Below are 22,261 nucleotides of genomic sequence, written 5' to 3' on the forward strand. Positions count from 1 at the left end.
AACAGTGGCAGCCTGCCGAGTTTAGATATCGAACCCACAAGCCTGTCATCAATAGTCTGGTGCTCTAACTTGGTGCTGAGCCACCACCACTGCCCTTTATATATAATAAGGTGTGGGGTGTGATCTGTATGCACACACCAGAAGTTCCAATGCTGTACAATGCTTCATCATTACCATTACCATTCACAATGTCTAGGAAAATGGGTTTTTACCATGTTTACTGTGTTTGACCATGTTTTTACCATGTTTATGTTACCATCTGAAGTAAACAAAAATATTTAAGTGGGTACTATTAGATGTCCAAGCCACAACTGTACAACATTTCATCATTTTACATCCATCAGGACATGTTCTGTTATTTTTTCCCTTAAAATAGAAAATAATGCTGTTAGATGGGAGCTGAATGGATGCTCCTCCAACATCACTGAAGATTATTAATAATATACATTGATAAAACCTGACCATGAATCACCATTTCTTCTCTGAGGTGTTTGAAAAGCATAGGCCATTCAACACACTCTCACCCAGTACCTTAGGAACATCTGTACACTTACTGATTTATGCAACTATCTAGTCAGCCAATCACATGGCATAAAATCACGCAGATACACAGCAGCTCATTCAGGTAACGTACACATCAACCATCAGAATGTGGAAACAATCTGATCTCAGTGATTTTCAGCGTGACATAAACATAATGGTGAAATAAACGTCACATTGGGTTCCACTTCTGTCAGCCAAGAACAGAAAGCTGAGGCTGCAGTGGGCACAGGCTCACCAACACTGAACAATTGAAGACTGTAGAAATGTAGCCTGGTCTAAAGACCCTCAATTTCTGCGAGGCACGCTGGAAGAGATGGTAGAGTAAGAATTTGGCACCTAAAGCAGGAATCCATGGGCTCAAAATGCCTTGTGCCAACAGCCCAGGGTGGTGGAGGTAGTGTAATGGAGTGGGGAATGTTTTCTTGGTCAGGAACACGACAATAAGTTGCAGTGCTCTTCAGTGGTCTTCCCAGTCACATATTTAAGTCCAGTAGAACAACTTTGGGATTTGGTAGAAATGGAGGTTAGCAGCACATTCATGCCAAGCTTAATCCACACCACAGAGAATTCAAGCTGTTTTGAGAGCAAAACGAAGGCCCAGTGTTAGTATAGTGTCTCTAATAGAGTTATTGGTGAGTGTATGCCAGATTTAATAAATTATTTAAACCTGAGAGTATCAAAATGAATCCTGAAAGTGTGTTACGGCATTATATTTTATATGGATTAATGTGGATGAATAGATTATTCGACACACACGCTTTCTCTTTTATTGGCTGGTCAGCATATAGCATTAGAGCAGCTTGTAAAACTAAGGGTTTAAGATTGACTGCTGCATACTATTCATGCCACATTAAACATTAAAATGATATCAGGCCTACCAGGCCTATAGGCTAATGGTTAGGCCAAACCATGAAATGGGTGTGAATTGAATTTAGGGCTGTAATAATCTCCTGTGTAATAGTCCACTTAGTAAAAGGGGGGATCAGCAATCCAGGGGCAGCTCATATCCTTATAGCCTTGAGAGTTCCCATGTTAAATGACTTTACAGGCAAAAGGAAACGTATTGAATAATGAAATGACGCTCATAATATGGTTGAATAGCGTCAGTACAGAAGGCCACAGGATGGGTTGCGCAGGGAGGGCCATCCTACCCACGCAAGAGCAATGCTGATTATGCTCTCTTGGACTCCCAGTCATGGAGGTCATGACCTTAATACTACAATGAATAGAATAAGATAAGACGCTTTCTTGAAAACCAGAAGAACATTAGAAAACCAGAGACATTATAAATGTGGAGACCTTCCACTGAATGAAATTGGAATGGGAGTTCTTGCAATGCTCAACATGGCATCTGATCACAGGAGAATTAGCCAATCAGCTTGCAGGTGGAGGACACCTTTGGGCTTTGATAGAACTTTTTGTGAGGGTTAAGGATTCACTGAATTTGCAAAGTGTGCATAAAAGTGCTAGATACCCTAAATCAGTTTGTGTAGCTTTGTTGAATCTTTGAATGATGCAGACTAGGGCTGTTTGATTCCAGAACTTTTGGAATCAACTCCAATTCTTTACTTTCTGCTTTGTCCAGAGTAAAATTCTATTTTAAAAAAATCTATTGATGTGTGTGTTGACAAAAGACACATGCTGTAGACAGTAACAGCAGAATGTGTGTATCGAGCCCAATGCTTTATTCCAAAAAGAAAGAAGTGAAGAATCGACTCTTCTATAAAAAAAATAATAATAATAAAAAAAATGATTCCCAGCCCTTTAGTTCATATGCAGGGTGAGATGTTTTCTTGGATTTGTCACACAGAGCACAGCTGTCATTTCAAAACTATCAGCGATGTCCGAGGGGAATCTTATGGAGATCCAGGAGAGACTCTTGAAGGTGTGATCATCAGAATGTCTGGACTGATATAGATTTCCTTCACTCCTCCACACGAGCCCTTATCTCTTCCATCAAACTGTGCTCCGCAATGGATGATCTTTGAGTTGCCGATTGCTGGACATGGCCAGCTACTAGAGGGGAGTCAGACTGAAGTTGTATACATCTGAGAAGGTCATTGTCTTATGTCTAGTCATCCTCATGTTTGGGGGAGAATGGAAATCTTTGAGGGTCTGCAGCAAAGGGCATTAAATGTCTTGTTGCCAGGGAATAAAGCCAGCTAAGGTTGATGATGTGATTTTCTTCATGCTCAGAATCGTTATCTCTGCAACAGAGGTCAGACAAAGTTGGTTAGCCAGAGATGGTTCCAAGTCACACAGTAATGTGATGTATGATTTAATAACAGAAATACCCACCGAGCTTAAAGTGCTCCTCCTCTGAGTTGGCCGCCCAGTAAGATGACATGGAGGAGCTCTTTGGTGCTGGTGAGTCCTTGTTTTTAAGCTTGTGACCATGCACAATAGTAAAAGGGCTAGTAACCACAATGGAGCTCTAATGACCTAGAAAACATGCCTCCTGGGGATCTCTGCATGGCTTCTCGAAAGGTTTCACCAAATCAGATGCTTCATTCTAACCCGCACTACTAGTGGACCTTTCTGATGATCATGTAACTGGAGGACTCTTCTAAAGTCTACCTTTTATGGCAAGACACTACAGGTAAACAGGATCATTTTGAAAAACAACATATATCCCAATGAATTTCTGCCAGCTGATCACTCATTCAAGCTGATTTTACATTCAAATGATAACAAAACCAAAATAATCCATTTAGCAATACATATTAAATATACATACATTTGCATATATTTAGCTTTTGGGTGATCTTAGAATTAAAAGGCTTATTTCACTGTGAAGGCACACTGCAGAGAAAGGAGTACAGAACAGATTGATCTATGCCTTGACACAATCCTGTTTCTGAGGCCTGCAGATAATTCCTTTAACCCCCATGGCTTGGAGTTTGCACTGAAATGCACTGTCAACTGTGGGACCTTATATAGACAGGTGTTGGCGATCCTCAATTATGTCCAATCAATAGAATTTCCCACATGTGGACTCCAATTTAGTTGTTTGAGCAGTGCAAACAAGTGGAAACAGGTCGCATCTCAGTCCCCTTTTGAGTGTCACATCAAAGGGTGTGCACACTTGTGTACATATGATATTTTACATTTTGAGTTTTAATAAAGCAGCACAAATGTCTAAAAATCTGTTTCCACTTAGTCAGTGTGGGCTATTTTGTGACAAAAACAACTCAGTACATTGCAGAATAAGCCTGTAGAGAAGGTGAAAGGGATGTGCAGACTTTCTGGCTTGGCTGTAAATCCCTCTATTAGCAAGCATTGAATCTTGAGAAGACATATTGTAAAAACAGCCTCAGATCAGTGGAGCCAAGCATTCTTTACAGACAAGCTACCTTTTAGCGACTGTAGTTAGACACAAGTGAACAAGATTTAGATTAGATTGAGGTTTGGCATGTTTATGATTTATGTCTGTTTAAGTAAAGACATAACAGATCATTTAAAATTCATAAAAATAATCAAATGACTAAAATCATAATTTATGCCTGTAACGCATAGTCAGTTGAGTCAGTTGCAGGTTTTTAGCTTCTTTGCCACATGGTAGTGACCACTAAGCTAGAGCCATATTTGACTGTGAGAGGGGATACAATCCAGCATGTGAGACGAGCCATATCAATGCTGGCCATATATGTTGGAAAGTGCTTTCTGACTGCTGTGCAGATAATCAATGTGACCTAACACACCATTTAGCCTTCAATGTGCTACAGTTGCTACAGACTCTGCTGGAAGAGGGTTGCTCAGCATCCATGTTTATAGTTTTGGTGACTGCTATTTTGACTGAGAGCCACCCATTGCCCCACTTAAGGCCCGACTGAGTTTAGTCTTACAGTTGAGTCTTTAAACCACTGACACAAAAAGACCTCAAGCGGATTTAACCTAAGATCGATATTCATCTTTTTTTTCATTTTCAGCCAGACGTGCCATAGAAGTACACACACTTTGTGAGAGACCACTCTGTGTGAGCTAGAATCCAGATGACTCTAGCGTTGCACAAAAAGTGAAAGGTAGTGGAGCTAGAGTGCGAGAACTGAGGAGTTAACTGTAGCTTTGCTGTGTGAGCAGGAAGCTTCACGGTCTCTAGCGGTCAGCAACAATAAAGCAGGACTGCTTTGATCTTTCAGGATTGAACAAGTCAGTATTAATCGTTGCATGTTATTTAGGCTCTGTTCACACGGCAGTGTAAATTCCTGAAGTCTTAAAATCAAGTGTTCAGATTTCAAGTTACAAGTGACCAAACTTAACACATCAGCTCGCATATCCACACTGGCTGCCAAAACAACAGCTGCATAATTACGCTGACTAGAAAAAGGCTGTAGTTCGTTCATGCTATATTTCGGACCAGTGCTTTACTTTCATCAGCTACATGAACATACTGTCGCTGTCCAATGAAAAACTAAATGTTCTTAAATTTGAATGGAAGTCAATATAAAATAAGAGTTTATTCCAAGTAAGTTAGAGCATTTCTATTGGTCTATTCATTCTGAATTATTTACACAGTGTACAAAGCAGCTACAGGGTTTAATGATTTTCACCAGACAGCAGCAATATACAGTAATATTTAGAGACTGGGCTTAGGTTCAAATCTTTACCAAAGCAGTCAGAGTAGAAATCCAGCATAAAATACACACACAGTAAAAATATTTTCCTGAATTACCATTTAAACATGATCCGATAAACATAATTGGGTTTCATGTTTTAATGTTTCACATTTTAATTACAAGACATTTAATTGGAGGAGACTATAGCTTACCTTCTTAGTGACGGGAGCACTGGTAGTGCTAGGGGGAGTAACAAACGGGTGGGTTTGTTGGCTGTACCAAATTGGGAGAAAAGGTAAAAAAAAAAAAAAGTTGATAAACATATAAATAAATATAAATATATAAAATTTTATAAAAATAAATAATAAAAAATCAGATTTGAGATCATTAATTGAATGTGGTGTTTAAATCTGACTTGGAAAAGTCGACTTGTTGCCGTTCAGACAGCAGAAAATCTGTGCTGCTCAAATCGGTTATCCCCAAAAAAATATGGCCTATTGAATAAATCTTATCTAGTGAGCACAAAAGTGTGTATCTTTGTGAGATATAGAAAAATTACATTTTGACTAGGACAGGAATGGATTTGTCAAAAGCTATTAATAGTAGAGCGAGCATATCCTTAAGCACTTTATGTACTTTATGTACCTGTTTAGATTATCTTAATTCTACAAAGCTTTAGGAAACTAAGCTACAATGAACTGGCATCCGTGGTTCAGTCAGAAAGGTAAAAACATTGTTTTATTATGGACCAATAGTGACAGTCCTGGCTGGGCTAAAACTGGACGTTCATGGACATCTCATATCAGGTAGGCTTATTGGGAAGGCTAACTGATCGGAACATCCAGGACAGGAATTAAGACTATACAGCTTTTGTACTGAATTTCCAAACTAGGCTTAAACTCAGTCTGGGAAACCGGCCCTAAAACAAGCCATGCCGCTTTGCCATCAGCGTCCAGAGTCCGAGAGAGTACAACTGGCAGTGCTCTCTCCTCTCATCCACACTCTTACGCGATGGTGGCTGGCGCCAGCGTCTGTTAGCTGGTGTGTCGTAGATGGGGACCTGGTGTTTTTCTGTCGGCTGTCCAGTGATGCTGCGTTGGTAGAAGTTTAAAAAAGAGCCAAGGTAACTGAACGGAAATGGATTTCTCAAAAGCATCTTTGCACAAAAATGGTAGAGCGAGCATCTTGTTTAGCACTCTACCAGTACCAGTTTAGATGATCTTAATACTACAAAGTTTGGGCAAACTAAGCCATAATGAACTGGCATTCATAATTTGCTCAGAAATGTGAAAAGGATTTTCCACTGACAAAAGAATTTGGTCCATAACTAGGCTTAATCTCTGTCTAGGAAACCAGCCCCAAAAACACCTCGAAAATAAGCTTGCGTCTATATTTTTCAGCTTAAATCTGCTGTAACAGTGGACGCAAAAGGTTCAGATGTGTATTCAGATCTTTGTGAAAGTTCTGATCTTTATATATAAATACACATATATAGTAACTTCATTTTACAACTTCAACTTATTTTATTTAACCCAGGAACAAGCCAATTGCCTATATGTTGGGTTTGCAAGGAGGGTAATCAGGGTATCAAGTTAATACCATCAACGTGCCTGTGTGTGTTCTCAGGCTTCACTAACAATAGACGGTAACAGTCTTTTTTTTTTTTTTTTTTTTTACAGTAGACTGTTATAAAAAACTGGAAAGCAGAGGGGAAATACATGAACACACTGTACCAAAATATTCAAGTCTTTTCTAGGCCGAAATCAATCAATACTGTAACCCGGAGTGCCCCTGGTGCGCTACTGGCCTGACCACGCATCGTCTGTGTTGTCTGTGTCTCTTCTCACGACCCGTCCGGTGGACCCATAATTCCCCGCGTCGAGACAAGATGGAAGAGGGCAACAGCTGCGAGAGAACAATGTTTTGGCAGTAAAACGCTGAAAGGAGCGACTACTGAGCTTCATTTAGACGAAGAGGGTCGGCCGTGGACATGCACAGGTACGAGCTGTTGGGCTACTTTGTGGTTTTGCTTGCGGTCGAACGTTGGAAAGATCCCGATTATCGCGTCACAATAGAGATCAGAGCTGAGCGGCGCCGCTGGAGCGCGAGAGCGAGAGATGCTGCGGGCAGCATTGTTCCTGTGGGCCCTTTAACACGGGGCTCAGTGATGCTGACTGGTTCGCCCTAATCGAAAAATAGCCTTCTTCAAATGCCCGATTTAGTTCGGCCGTCTCCCAAATAAGTGCCTGAAGTCCCCACCGCTCCGAAAGGGCCATGCATTTGCACTTTTGCACGTTTTAGCTGCAGTTCAATGAGATCACTTGAAAGCAGCTCATACCTGCTGTAAATGTCTGGCTGGCTGGCGGTAGCGTTAAACTCTACGTACCTACACCAGCTAACGTTTCCTACAGAAGCTTGATTGCGAGCTCAATGCGATAGTCGCTGCTATAACGCAGCCATTTGGCATAACGGGCTATAATTAGCTAGCTAGCTTGTTGTTGCTAGCGGCATTGCTAACGCTGGTCTTGGCCCCGTTTTCTTTGAGATTCAAACCAGCTAGCATGCTAGTTGGTTAGCCAGCTGGCTAGCTTTGTTGCTAGTGATTATTTCACCGCATTAAAAAGCCTGCTCGGCTAACTGGCTAGATGATGTGACCCATGCTAATGCTGTCTGAACGTCAGGACAATGTTTTTGGTGAACGCTGGCGAGATTGATTCCATGTTGTTTGGTTGAGCTTAAGTTGGCTAAGCGTAAACAGTGAACCGACGGCTGCCCTTTTTTCGGTTTCGGTTCTTTTAAACGACATTAATAGTAAAAGAGGGAAGAAATGAGCGCAACTAAGCGGTGGCTTCGTTTGGTTAGTTGGTTGCTGTACCGCTGGTGAACCGCTAGCTAGCTAACAAAGCCAGCTAACGTAGCGAGCTAGCTACCAGACAGCCTGTTAGCTAGCTAGCTAGCTAGCTGGCTAACGGTGATTTATTTGTTCACTAACTATAGGTAACTTTAGCTGTATTATCAGGCTTAATCGCACATTTTAGACAGAAGTTCTCAAGTGTAAAACCTCAAATGTGCGTTTCTAATAAACTACTCCAGGGCCAGTTTAATGTTTTTGTTTCCCCCCCTAAGCTCGGTTACCTTCGTGCGATATGCGCGCTTCATTATTTATGGAAAGGACATTAGCTAAGCTAGCTAAATTAGATAGGCAAGCTAACAGATTAGCATCTCTGTTCCTCACCAGCTCGCCAACGCTCTTCTAATGTCTAGTGTCGAGGAATCCAGTTAACAAATGGGGCAGGAAAGCGAGCAGCTCGTTTTGCTGAGAAATAAACTCCAAGTTAGTTTTATCTCTAGCTAATTTAAGATGAAGGATAACCTCAGTAAGCATTTCCATCATTTCTTCCAGGGAGCGTTAAAAAGTCACTCTTTGTTCAGGGAAATGCTTGCTCTCAGGGTACTTTCTGAGCTATCAGTTCTTAATGACTATGGGTTCAGTACTTATTTGGTGATGACCATCTGAAAGTAGCTTTAACCTTCAATGACCTGTAGAGATAGACGTTCACCACTATATATTTTTGGGTCGATGAACCAAATGCCACACTTTTCAACTGCCTGACGAAGCCAAACCACAGCTGAAGGTAAAGTGGTTATGGTTTATAATACCACAGTGTTTTATTTTTTCCCCTTTCCTTTCTGGTGTTTTCAGGGCGAACACATACAAAAAAGCAAGATCATTTTACGTAGTAGGCTTTATTATTGATATTTAAAGTACCATCAGTCTCTTCGAAGTTTATTTCTTGGTTTGTGTGATGGTTGTCCAACCAGTATCCTCTTGTGTCCAACGGTAAAGTCATGAGCTTTCTATTTCATGTAGTTTCTAACTTGTGTATTTATGTCCTGACAGTGTTTCTCATCTTCTGAGCTGAATGAACCTTGCCCTCTCGAGGAACCAACCATGAGTATTATCCAGGACAAGCTAGGCAATGAATTTTTGCGCAACGGTGGCATGGACCCCAACTTTCCCACCAGCATGATCATGTTCAGCCATTTACCTCCAGTCACCAGCTTTACACGGCTTACTTCCCAGTCCGTAGTGACGGACCTGCCCCAGGAGATGATCCTGAAAAAGGAGAGGGATTCGCCAGAACATGGTGGCGGCTTTCTTCACAGCATGGGCATAAAGCAGGAGAAACTGAGTGAACTTGACTACCGCATCCCGCTGTATGCATCGGGCCCAGCAACGGGGGTAGGAGGAAAGAGTACTGATATGCTGGACATTTCAAGTGGCAACCACCAGAACATGCTTCTACACGACCTCAGCCTTAGCAATGTAAGCTTTGAAGGGCAGTGGGTGGCATGGCACATGTGTGTGCTGCTTGTATTACAGAATTGTGATGGTGTTTCATTTATCTGTTGCCCATCAAGTCTAATATTGTAAAACGTATTTTACTTTGACCTCAGTTTCCTGCAAGAATAGGGAAAGATCCAAAAGACTCCACGCATAGACGAGGAAGGAGGTCAAATGGAGAAGGGCCAGAGGGCAAAGGCAGAAGGAAGCGGGGGGATTCTACAAAGGTACGATATTTTCATAAACAAACTTTTATGCTTCCTCAGATCGAAAGTAGGCAATTAAGCGCTTACGATCAGTGGTGATAATTGACTGGTTTGCTTTTGTCATTTTATTTGTCCCTCAGTCACTAATGCTGGATGGGGATGGAGGGCCCCTCTCTCCTAGCTCCAAACCGCACATATGTGAACACTGCAATGCTGCCTTCCGTAGCTCCTACCACCTACGGAGACATGTGCTTATCCACACAGGTGAGAGATTTTCACTGCCAGCCCAAGCCAGATGAAGCTCTGCATCCAAAGACTGATTTGATGGCATGTGTGTTATATTTCATTAATATGGAAAGGGGACCGTTTGCATTTCTGATTGCACAGGTGAGAGGCCTTTCAGATGCAGTCAGTGTAACATGAGCTTCATCCAGAAGTATTTGCTGCAGAGACATGAGAAAATTCACAGTGGTGAGTTCATTTCTGTTTGAGATTGAGTTTTTGAACATTTGTGAGTAGGAAATGTGATGAGAGCAAGGTGGCTGATTATTATTATATTTATTATTATTATTATTATTTTTCCTGGGCTAAAACTTTGTCTTCAACAGGGGAAAAGCCATTCAGTTGTGACCAGTGTAACATGCGCTTCATTCAGAAGTACCACATGGAACGACATAAGAGGACACACAGTGGAGAAAAGCCATATAAATGTGATACCTGCCAACAGGTGAGTGACTATAGAGAGATGTATAATATGATTTTTTTTTTTTTTTATTAATTTCCCCTCTTTCATTTGCAAGTTTTGTAACGACTTCTGCTTCTCTTTCCTGCTTTGCAGTATTTTTCTCGTACTGACCGTTTACTGAAGCACAAAAGAACCTGTGGAGAAGCCATAAAGAAAGGGTTGGACCCGGGGATGCTTGACCTCGGAGATGAGGACCTTGGACAAGGCAGCTATTTACACACTCAGGGAAATGCCGGTGCACCACCACGCAAGAGGGGCAAGTCCAAAAGCAGTGGAGAGGGAGGTGAACGCCGCAGAAAAAAGGCAACTGCTGCTGGGGCTGGCCACATGCTCGGCCTGCAGGACTACGCTGTTGACCTACCCACTAGCTCCGGGACGTCATCTTCCGGGGTAGGCGACCTGGCTAACGCCAGCATGCAGAACCAGCATGTTCGTGCTCCCAAGCCGACCTTCAAAAAAGGTGGACGTAAGGGAGGAGACAAGAACCTACTCTCCATGGATGCAGGAAGCTCCAACTCCGGTCTCCATGAGCAGAAACTGCTGGCTCCCAAGTCCATGGACCTGGTGGGTGCAGGAGGTATAGACAGCCTGGGCCTCCTTCAGAGTTCCTCAGGGTCTAAACAGAGTGGGACCAGCAGCAACTACGATGACGCCATGCAGTTCCTAAAGAAGAGAAGATACTTGCACGCTGCAAATAGCAGTGGCAGCGGAGGCGACTACAGCTCGGTTCACCTGCCACCTCAACCGACTGTCATCCAGGGTGGTATAGGCGAACCCACGCTGGCATTGTTGGACACTTCCCCTCTGGTCAGTGTTGACAGCAAACATGACAAGTCCGGCATCCCAGATGAAGTACTTCAGAGCCTTCTGGACCACTACACCCACAAATCTGACGGTTCCCATCACGATGTGACCTTTGACCTCCCCGACCAGCATCATGTGGAACTGCACCCTGCCTCTGCCACTCCTGAACTGGGTGCAGATGAAAACTCCTCGAACGGTTCTGGGGACAAGAGTGGGGTCATGAATGAGTACTCAAAGTTCCTGCTGCAGACCCTGGAGAGAACCAGTCACAGTGGTGGGTTTGTTCTTGGCCCCAGTGGCCCCTTCCCTAGCCTGCTGTCGTCCAGCAGCAGCCCGGCCGGCAGCCTGTTCCCTGACAAGCATGTCTACACCACCTCCCCTCTGGAGTGTACTTTCGGACAGTCCATTGTCTCTCCCCTTGCTCCTTCCTCTTCCTCGGCTCTACCAAAGTCCCATTTCAGCATGCTGGTAGGCTCCCCCTCGCCTTCACATGCTTCACCCTCCTCCCAGCAGGGCTTTCACCTGGGCAGCCTGGAGCCCACCGCTCACCAGCAGCTCACCCCGTCTCAAGAGCTCACCGAACAGCTTGACAAACCACACTCTCCTCCTTACCCGCTCGCCACCCAGGAACTCTCCAATGGCAGTGGGCAAAAGGAGCAGGTAAAGAATGGAGGTGTCGCAGCAAACGGCAGCAGTGGCACAAATGGCACTGGCAGCGGCCCTGCCACTGGCTCAATCTACCCCCTGGCTCCAACACCCAACCTGACTGCTTTGGAGTCCTCCAAAGACGTGGAAATGCGCTCCACGTACCAGATCGAAAACTTCGCCCAGGCCTTCGGCTCCCAGTTCAAGTCTGGCCGACGAACCCCGTTGGCGTACAGCAGCGACCCCCAAGTCGGGGTCGGAGAGGTCGACCACCGAATATCACGGACTCCCGTGTCCGAATTCTCAGGGTATACTAGTCTGTTAGCTGACGTTGGCGAGCCGGCTAGCTCAGGAACCAAAACCGCCACAAGCCAAAGCTACAGGTAAAGGTTTTGGTGGCCAGCTTAAGCCCATAGTTTGGGACGAGAACTCTTCCCAGTGCACCCTCCCCCAATAATCTCTTATTATTTTTATTTCTTTTTAAGCAAGATAAAATATTAATTATTACACTGCCAGTTAAATGTTAATACAAGACTCTACCAGGGAAGGTCTACAAGACCTCAAATGCAATTTCTTTGATATTCATTTTTTAAAAATATGTATTTTAGTCATTTGTTTTTATTAGATTTCCATGAGTAGATTTCCATGAGTAGATTGCAATGTAGTTTTCAGCAAAGATAGATGGTAGGTAATGACTGGCTTGACTTTTTCAAGAGCCCTGTGTTTTAGCAATCATAATAGAATTGTAAAATAATTCAAGATGATTTATAGTAATAACAGTTGCTGTCAGGGTGTGGCCCAGTATTCAGTGGCAAAAATGTCGGCCTATTGTCTGTTACAATAATTGAAAGTATTACTCAGGAAAAAAGGATTTTTAAAAAAAAAGAAAGAATTGGGTGCAACTAGCACTCTGTGTTTTTTTTTTACAAGTATACTTTTGAAACTACAGTGAATCTTTGTTTCTGAAATTCCTTGAGGAGAAAGACTACCCATTTTCAGTCTACCTGTTCATCTGATCACACTGGTGACTCTTTTCCACTACTTGTACATATGCAGAAACGACGGTACTCTTGATGTCAATGTGAAAACACTTGCATACTTCAATCACTAAGGTCCAGGTCTGAGGCACAGACACGTTAGCGAACATCCATCTATCCATCCATCTATATATTTATATATTTACCCATACAGACACACGTGTACGCATTCATACACAACCTCTCATGGATACCTATGTGCATGCATGTAAATATTTATAAGTAGCGTCTTTGCAGCTACTGAGAAATGGCCTCAGGGTGTGTTGAACACTGATTCATCCCCCCCCTCCTCCCCCCTCTTTGTTAAACGTCATCAGCTGTCCTCCAGTTTTGTTTTATTTCTCAAGGAATTAAATTAGCACTTTTAACCATTGAAGACAAAAACTGTTAGATTACAGAGACAGACATGCTTTTTCTTTTTTTTGGTCAAAAAGCTGTGATTATTTTTTTTTTTTAATCGTTTCTTTTGGTTTAAAACTGAACAATGTTGTCGGGGCATTTAGAATTTTTTAACGGACCAGTCGGTCAGTGAGTGAGCGGGTGGGTGTTTGGGAGGGATAGGGTTATTAGCGTGGTTCGTTTGAGTTAGTAATGCCATTGAAACGGATGCCATACCAATTTATTTCGTGCTGTGGAACCTTGGGTGTTGAGCTCAGGGCCTCTTTGTATTGAAAGTGTATTTAAGTATTAAATATGTTTTGATTTGAGTAAATAGCTGCAATTGGAGTTCTACCTCTCAGCAAAATTACTAATCAGATGCCTGATGGACAAAAACAAACAAACAAATGCAGAACTCCCTTTCAAGTTCCTGCTTGGAGAAGCGTCCGAGTTGTCGGCCTGTTTTGAGGACGTGCAAATCTGAATTGTTGGACCTGAACCCATCTATTTTTTACGAAGCAAGAAATCAGGAACGACGCACGAGCGAGAGATGGCGTGAACGGTTTCTTTCTCCGCAAATGCAATTTTTTCGAGGTGCCCTTGAAAGGAGCAGTGGGCCACCGTGTCTTCCTCTGTTCCACTTCCACTGCTCCCATCCAGCGCGAAATCGGACCCGGCTGCGGTCTCTGGTCCTTACTCCCTGGCTTTTCTGGGAACATGGTCTCACACACTGACTCCACTCTGCACCAGTGTTGGGGGGTCAAAGCCTAAACGCTGCAACTCCAAACTCGCCCCATGCTTTTAAAGGAAGAAAAAAAAGAAGCATAAAAAGGAAAAGTAGTGGCAAAAAGAATAGAATTGACCTAAATATACCTCATATCACTGTACAAACGAGAAAACCAGGGACATGCGTTTCATGTAGCCTATGTAGTGGTAATGTAGTATGTCAGCCATATTGTATAATCATATATTGCCACCTGTGTTTACGATTAGAGTTCATGTTGGTCTGTTGGATCTTTATTATTTTTATTTGGTTTGTTTTTTCTCTCAGCATCCATGCCAAGCAGTGTTTCATGCTAGATCTTGTTCTCCCCTTCACGATTTTATTCTTTTTATTTTTTGTTCAATGTCTTCCCCTTGTTTGTTACTTGCCATAATGTGTTTTGATATGATCTCTAGAAAGACTTTGTTTACAATAATGTACAAAACACTAAAAATGTGTGTTTGTTTTTTCTTTTTTTTTTCTTCCCCTCCTCCTATTTTGATTTGTTGTCGGAAATGCATGATATGAAGTGTTTTTTTTTTTTATGTATGGCTTTTTTCTGATCACCACAATTGCACCAAATTTTTGTAGCAGATGCGTCCTCATCTTTAGTCTCATTTTTTTTTGTGACTCTACAGGGCTGTACATGTCAGATGACTTTATATATGATTAGATAAGCCAATAAAACCTTTTGTTATGAAATGTGGTCTCTGTGTTGGGGGACTTTGATGCACTGTGCTGATCCTCAGTGGGTGGGCTGAGCTTTTGCAGACGGTTTGTAAAGGATGAATAGAGTATACAGTTGAACCAGACATGTTCTCAGATACTTTGGCGTTGAAAGCTCCAAGTGTACATAGTGGAAATATTTCAGAGAAGAATCACAGAAGTATCTCCCACATTTTGGAAATGAAGAAAAAAGGCCCTGTTTTAGGGGTATGGGGGAGGCATACACTTTACTACAGGGCCATAAGGCAGCTTTTTTTTTAATGTTCTTGGCTGTGTGGCGTCATTCAGGTCATGTTGTTCATGGTCATGTTTTTCCCCCTCCTGTAAACCTTGATCGAAGTGTAATTGCTCTTGCATGTCTCTTAACAGCACCTGACTGTTGCCTTAAGCAAAAATACCAAGCCATATAAACTCATCCTTTTCCAGAACACTTACCTTTGGGAAGTCCTACAGTTTTAGCGCCATTATCGCAATGTGAGCGTGTGCAGTAGTCCTGTTCCAGGATGCGCACGGTCACTTAAGACAGATTTATTCATATTTTACTGTTTTTTTTTTTTTGGGGGGGGGGGGGTTGCTGCCTGATGCAAAATGAAAATACACACTACTCTCACTGTTCAGATTTTAGGTGCCTGATATCATTTATATTATATATACATTACACAGTTGCATTTTTTTACTCCCTGTCAAACATGAATTTAGAATAAACTTTTCCTGTTTTAGGTTAATTAGAATTATTAAAATTATTTGTTTGCTAAATGCCAAAATAATGAGAGGGATTTTTTGAAGGCAAATTTTATTACTTTCTTAAAAGTCAAAAGTTTAAATATATTTCATTAGTATTTGGTACCATTGCCCTTAAACTGTATGACTTGGATCAAATGTTTTAGATGTCCTTCTACAAGCTTTTCACAATAGTTGGCAGGAATTTTGACCCATTCCTCCTGACAGAACTGGTGTAATTGAGCCATGTTTGTAGGCCGCCTTGCTCGCACATGCCTTTTCAGCTTTGCCCATAGATTTTTGTTAGGATTAAGATCAGGGCTTTGTGATGGCCACTCCAAAACATTGACTTTGTTCTCCTTAAGCCACTCTGTAACCAGTTTGGCAGTTTGCTTTGGGTCGTTGTCCATCTGGAAGACTCATTTGCACCCAAGCTTTAACTTCCTGGCTGATGTCGTGAGATGTTGCTTCAGTATTTCCACATAATGTTCTTTCTTCATGATGTCATCTATTTTGTGAAGTGCACCAGTCCCTCCTGCAGCAAAACAACCCCACAACATGATGCTGCCACCCTTGTGTTTTACAGTTGGGATGGTGTTCTCAGGCTTGCAAGCTTCCCCCTTTTTCCTCCAAACGTAACGATTGTCATTAGTTTCGTCAGACCACAGGACATGTTTTCAAAAATGAAGGACTGTGTCCCTGTGTGCATTTGCAAACATTAATCTGCCTTTTAAAAATTCGTTTGGAGTAATGGCTTCTTCCTGACAGACTGGCCCTTCAGCCCATGTGGATACAGTACTCAGTTCACTGTGGATAATGACCCACTCTTACCAGCTTCAGCATCTTCACAAGGTCTTTAGCTTTTGTTCTTGGGTTGATTTGGGAGCATTTCGGACCAAAGCAAGTTCATCTCCAGGACGTTCATAACAGGAAGTTGATAGGTGTATATCTTCCAGATGTTGCCAATAAACCTATCAGAAGCTTCCAAAGACATGACATCATCATAGGGGCTGTCCCAAATTGTTTAAAGACATAGTAATCCTAGTGTATTTAAACTTTTGACTTTGAAGAAAGTAATAAAGATGGCCTTTCATTATTCTGGCAGTTAGCAAATAGAAATCATTTAGATAATCGTAATTGACCTAGAACCTGAAACATTTATCTTAAATTCATGTCAGACAGTGAGAAAGAAAATGCATATGTGTTTTTTTTATTTAGTGTATGTAAACTTCTGGTTTTAACTGTAAATATATTTATTGTGTGTGTAACAAATATAGCAACATTTATTTTTTCTAATATTGTGCAGGCCCTCTTTACATAGTGAACAACTCAAATAACTGAATATGAAAGGATTGAAATGTCTCTTGGAGATTAAGGCATGTTTGGAAGATCTTTTGCAGTGACTTTTCCCTTAAAATATCCAATAAAATGATGTTCAGTAATTTTTTGCAAACTTAAAAATAAAGCAGCTTCAAGTGGTTGTTTGATTAATGCCATGGAATGCCATTGTGGTTCTTCTGTGACATCGCTTGAAGAGCCTTTTTTTTTTTTTTTTACCAAACATTCCTCAAACTTTTCACGTTTTTTTTTTCATGTCAGCCGCTCTTATGTAATGAAATGAGACGTTCAGTAGTTTCATCATCTGTACAGTTGAGCATAAGTCATTCCTTAGTTACTTAAAAGGAGACCTGCCAACACTTACCAGTTACGTGACATCTCTCACGCTGGCAGACTGGCACAACTCGCCTTGTCTAGCTTTTATCTTTGCCTTGTCTTGCTTTTGTAAATGTTGTGTTTGGGGAGTTCCTCCAGTATTTAACTATCCAGTTTTGGTGAGCCTGTGCTGAGCCACCGCAGCCACAGCTTTCTGTTCTTGGAATCGAAACCCCACCTGGTCTTTTGCTGTTTGCTGTAAGGTGTTTCCGTCCACAGAACTGTCACTCATTAGAGTTAATTTTTTTATAATTCTTTATTGAAACCGTACAGACTGCTGTGCTAAAAATCCCAGAACATCAGCAGTTTTAGAAAAGTTTTTTTTATATAGTATATGTAAACTTCTGGTTTTAACTGTAAATATATTTATTGTGTGTGTAAGTTCAAATTGAGAGAAGAATGCATGGAACAAAAGCAGTTTACCTTTCAGGACAGTGATTCCAAACACAAGGCCAAGTCTTAACATCGCTCCCATTGAGTACCTGTGACGCTGTTTGAAAGTTACGGCTTGTCAGCTAGGTAAAGGTGCACGTATTTGTGCACCTTTGTGTCCCCCGCATTTAACCCATCTGTGGTAGTGAACACACACACACACACACACACACACACACACACACACTAGTGAACTAGTGGCAGTGAGTACACACACACCCAGCCAGCCAACTCCAGCGCCCGGGGAGCAGATGGGGTAAAGGGCCTTGCTCAAGGGCCCAGTGCTCAAGGGCCCAACAGCGGCAGCTTGCCGAGCCCAGGAATCGAACCCACCCTGTTATCGATAGCCCGGTGCTCTAACCGCTGAGCCACCACTGCTAGTATTCCAGCCTGCAGAAAATCTGACAACAATGGGAAAACATTCCCAAACTGAAATTAAAAATTAATTAAAAATGTTCATTAACAACATGTTGGTATATTCTTTTTCCTATATCTTTAAATCAGATGACATATTTCAGTTCTGAAAAAATATATTTTAGTGCCTTTTAGTAGAAATGGAAATATGATATTGTTTCTAATCCAGAAGGTGTTGATAACTGATAACTGATAACTCATATAAATAGTAAATCATTAAAAACTATATAATAAATAACTGAATAAAGCAGAATGCTGTTTTTGGGAAATCTGAATACGATCACAGCAATGTGTTTCTTTCTCTGGAGCTCTCCTGATTATGAGAGCTGTGTTTCAGCGGGTGGCACTAGAGTCCCTTTGGCACACTGAAGCTTTGGCATGTTATTAAAGGTGAGCACCGACTGAGATATGTGGTTAATGGTTATTAGAGTAATACAGTTACTCACCACACGTGGAATTGGATAACAGATAAAAAGCATGACCAAAGTTTTGTTTCCCAGGTACTGACTAAGATGTGTTTCTTTAAAAATGAAAGTGTAAAAGTAAATGAAAGGTCAAAAGCTGCCAGAGGCATCGGATTCCCTTCACATTCATTCAATCTTTATTATTAATAAAATATGTTTCTTTGAAAATCTATGTTGACTTGTTGGGAGGAATTAAATGGGAATGGTTACAGAGTGGTTTGGTGTGAAATCCTTTGTTCTAGAGAATATTACCTGCTTAGCTGCCTGAGGCCCAAGACATTGTTTCACTGCAGTTCAGCAATGCTTTTTTGATCCAAGATGATTTTATAAAAATATAGATATGGTGGGTGGCACAGTGGCATGGTAAAGTTATATGTTTAAGCCCAGCTCCATTCACTGTAGGCTACTCTGGTTTTCTCCCATCTCCCAAAAACACATGGCAAGTGAATCGGCTATGCTGCATCACCCAATGAATCCACCTTTACCTCAGAGAAATTGGGCCATGCAAAAGCACCTCTGAACAAGTGAACATCTCAGAAATCAGCTGTTCCACTGTTCGGAAAAAAATAAAATAAACAACAATCCTAAAACCTGTGGTTCAAAGGGATTTTTTACAATCAATGTGAAAAGATGTGTTTTATTACTTTACAGTTTTATAACAAAGCTATATTGTGCTGAAGCTGGCTTGGTTTTTCGAGTGTACTGTCTTTCTGTGTGTGTGTGTGTGTGTGTCCTATATTACTGCTTGTATTGTTAAAATGATTCTATAGTGATCAGTGCAGCCTATCTCATATTTCATAATGTAAACTGTGGCAGGTTTAAATCACACTAGCCGTAACCTCATAATCTAGTCCACATCACAAAACGTCTTATAAAACACTTCACTGTTTTACAGCTGCTTCAGTCCAGTGTTTCTTTAAAGGTTCTAACCTGGTGATTTTTGCTTGTTTTTTTTGTTTTTTGTTTCTGGTCATTATTTTCATATAGTTCAGTTAAACTAATGGTACAGGTGGAAAGCTATGAGGCTCCTGTTCCTGTTCAAGTGTGTGTGCATAATAGCCCCTCCACTTCTCATCTGATGCTCATAAACACTTGAATAGCAAGGGTTGGGTGTAAAATGGTCTGACTGATTAGAGAAACTTTGGACCCAACACCAAAGTTGCGACAGAATGCTTTGTCTATGGTTACGCTGTGTTTACATCACTAAAACAACCTCCTCTGCCAAGCACGCTAGCACGTAGTCCTTACAGCCTTGAGATAATAGCACTTTTAATTATATTACAAGTGCACAAGTAGTGCACTTCCTTTACTTTACACTTCCTGCACACCCTTTGAGAAGCACTGGCAGCAGGATGGGATGCAAACCCAGTGCCAGTTGTTGGCAAGTGGGTATAAAGCCCTCCAACATTGAGCGCTGGAGCAGTAGAACTAGGTTTTCTAGAGTAATGGAGCTTTTTCCAGTATCTTTGGGGTGTGTTGGGGTGGCAGCTGTAATCCAGAACTGATCAGATATCAGTTATAGATTGCATCAGAGCATCAATAACTGTCCTCTCTACAGGGCTTGCCCAAATGCAATTAGCCCTCACTAAAATGTTTCAACATCTAGTGGAAAGCCTTCCCAGAAAAGTAGTTACTGCTACAGCAGATAAGAGCTGACTCATTTTCTACTAATCCCCTTGATTTCAAAAAGACACAGCGGATGAACATGTGGAGCTTTTGGACACAAGGGGACACAAGTAGTGACTCAGGTGCAGTCTTTAAACGTCTTAACCAAATAGGACACAGATAGGATTTGGCCTCCGTCTTCAACCCATCCGTGCAGTGAACACATACATACACACTAGGGAGCAAATACACACAGTGACAGTGAGCACATGTGCAGAGAGCGGTGGGCAGCCATCACGGCAGTGACCCAAGGAGCAGAGAGGGTTAAGGGCCTTGCTGAAAGGTTCAACAGTGGCAGCTTGCTAAACTGGGGTATCAAACCCACAACCCTCTAGTTAGTTGTTGAGAGAAATTCCCAAATCATTCTTTTTAATGCTGTCGTTTTGACATTTGAGGGGAGACAGGGAACATGGAAAAGGTATTGATTTTTTCATTATGACACTATATCAATAATTATTCATCAGTAATTAATAAAAGTATTAAGGGTTTAATATTTTAACAGTCAGCAATATAGCAATAGTCCAAACTCAAACTTTTAGTATTTCTATTTTAAAGAGAGTGAGCTAAATAACTATTGTACAGAAAACACCTAGATTAACACCATTTTCACTGGTGATTCACCACTGACACTGCAATTTAGTCCAAGACTAGGCCTAATTATCCAGTTATCCGGCCCGTGGTGTTCAGACAATAATGAGTGTTTCTATTTTTTTCCCCATCATATGGTTTGGTATTGAGCATTACAACTACACTTGGTATCAATTTCAAAGTTCTGGTAGCATCACTATACTCTTAACAAGGTTTTACAGAAATTGTTTTGTGAAAATTTAAAAGCCTCATCCTGACTCATGACTGTGAGTGATGTGGGACACAAATGTAAAAAAGCATCAGCTCTGAGAGACTGCTGAAAGATCTCCGAGATGTTGACAAGAGCTTTATAAGAAATGAGGAAATCTTACACTGGTCTTATATGAATCTTAATCAGCTGAGACTGGGGCGACATCAAGCTGGTGAGACAACATTTTGGAGCATCATAAAGTGAGACAACCCAAAGGTTATTTCTCAGGAGTTGAATTTCAGAAGACTTAACCACGTGTAGGAGAAATAACAAGACTAAGAGGAAGTCTTCACTTGAATATTTCTTTCCTCTGAGAAAGTCTCACAATTGGTTTTGGTGAAATTTGTATCGTTAATGTGATGTTCTTACTCATTAATCAGTGTGTCTAACTAATGAGCTTATGAACGCATACGCCTGTACCTGACTATGAAAGACAAGCTTATCTTATCGGCATACCCACTTCTCTTAAAGATGGTCCAAAAATAGAGCTGAACCCAGATCACATGATTTCCACGTCAAACTTTTGTCATCAGCAGTACAATTCTGCTTTACCTGTCCTCCATGCCCAAGCTATTACCTGCGATAAGACAACGATCAGCCAAGAATAAGCACAGACAGAGCTGTTGTCATGGTGTAAGAATGAATATGCACTCTGTTAAGTCATATCCTGATAAAAGAGTTTGAAACAAACTGGAGACAAAGTTTAAAGTGAACCTTAAAGCAAATAGGCACACTGTTCAAGCGGCAATAAATGCATAAAGAGAGTTACTTGGCCCATAGAAATTTTTCTGTCTTGATTCAGGTGGCCACGTCACGTAACTCTGGCTGACTAATGTGGGGAGTGGATTATCAGCAGGCTTAGCCATACCAGTCTCCTCCCGAATTACCCTTTTTCTTGTTCATTCATGACATGTGTGTTGAATTTTCATGTACATGCTCTGATTCTGTAGAATGAATTACAACATTTACAGTATCTTCAGTAAAACAAAACAAGAATCTGGTGCACAGGTTGAATTTTTTCAATTTTTCCAAAATCAACACAGGGTTAAAGTATACACGCAGGATCCAAAAAATATACAAACATTTGCTAAAATGATTGAATCAGTTCCAAGTCCTCTTAATTACCTGTAAGTGATCATGATGGACTACTGCTGGACAGAAAGGAGAAGTAAACGTATGACAGCACAGGACCAGTACAGGAAGATTCAGCCAGTAGTATTGAAACTTCAGGGAGATGATAACTTGTAACATGGAGTCTAAGCACAAT

General features: G+C 41.5%; 1 protein-coding gene across 1 annotated transcript; it reads left to right on the forward strand.

Annotated features, from left to right (window-relative positions):
* The first annotated feature begins 6,940 nt into the window (after positions 1–6,940).
* Positions 6,941–14,724, forward strand: znf281b (zinc finger protein 281b). Its single transcript, XM_072667733.1, has 7 exons — positions 6,941–7,097; positions 9,001–9,426; positions 9,558–9,671; positions 9,791–9,914; positions 10,038–10,121; positions 10,259–10,377; positions 10,489–14,724. Exons 2-7 carry the CDS (start codon positions 9,052–9,054, stop codon positions 12,229–12,231), a joined length of 2,559 nt encoding a protein of 852 aa, XP_072523834.1. The 5' UTR covers positions 6,941–7,097; positions 9,001–9,051; the 3' UTR covers positions 12,232–14,724.
* The last annotated feature ends 7,537 nt before the right edge of the window (positions 14,725–22,261 follow it).

Source organism: Salminus brasiliensis, chromosome 22 (genome assembly GCF_030463535.1).
Source record: "Salminus brasiliensis chromosome 22, fSalBra1.hap2, whole genome shotgun sequence".
Taxonomy (NCBI): Eukaryota; Metazoa; Chordata; class Actinopteri; order Characiformes; family Bryconidae; genus Salminus; species Salminus brasiliensis.

Excerpts from the sequence above, each read along its gene's own strand:
- znf281b (XM_072667733.1), top strand. The coding sequence starts at position 9,052 with ATGAGTATTATCCAGGACAAGCTAGGCAATGAATTTTTGCGCAACGGT. Across the intron at positions 9,427-9,557 it reads ACGACCTCAGCCTTAGCAAT|TTTCCTGCAAGAATAGGGAA; the intron begins GTAAGCTTTGAA and ends CTTTGACCTCAG. Across the intron at positions 10,122-10,258 it reads ACATGAGAAAATTCACAGTG|GGGAAAAGCCATTCAGTTGT; the intron begins GTGAGTTCATTT and ends TGTCTTCAACAG.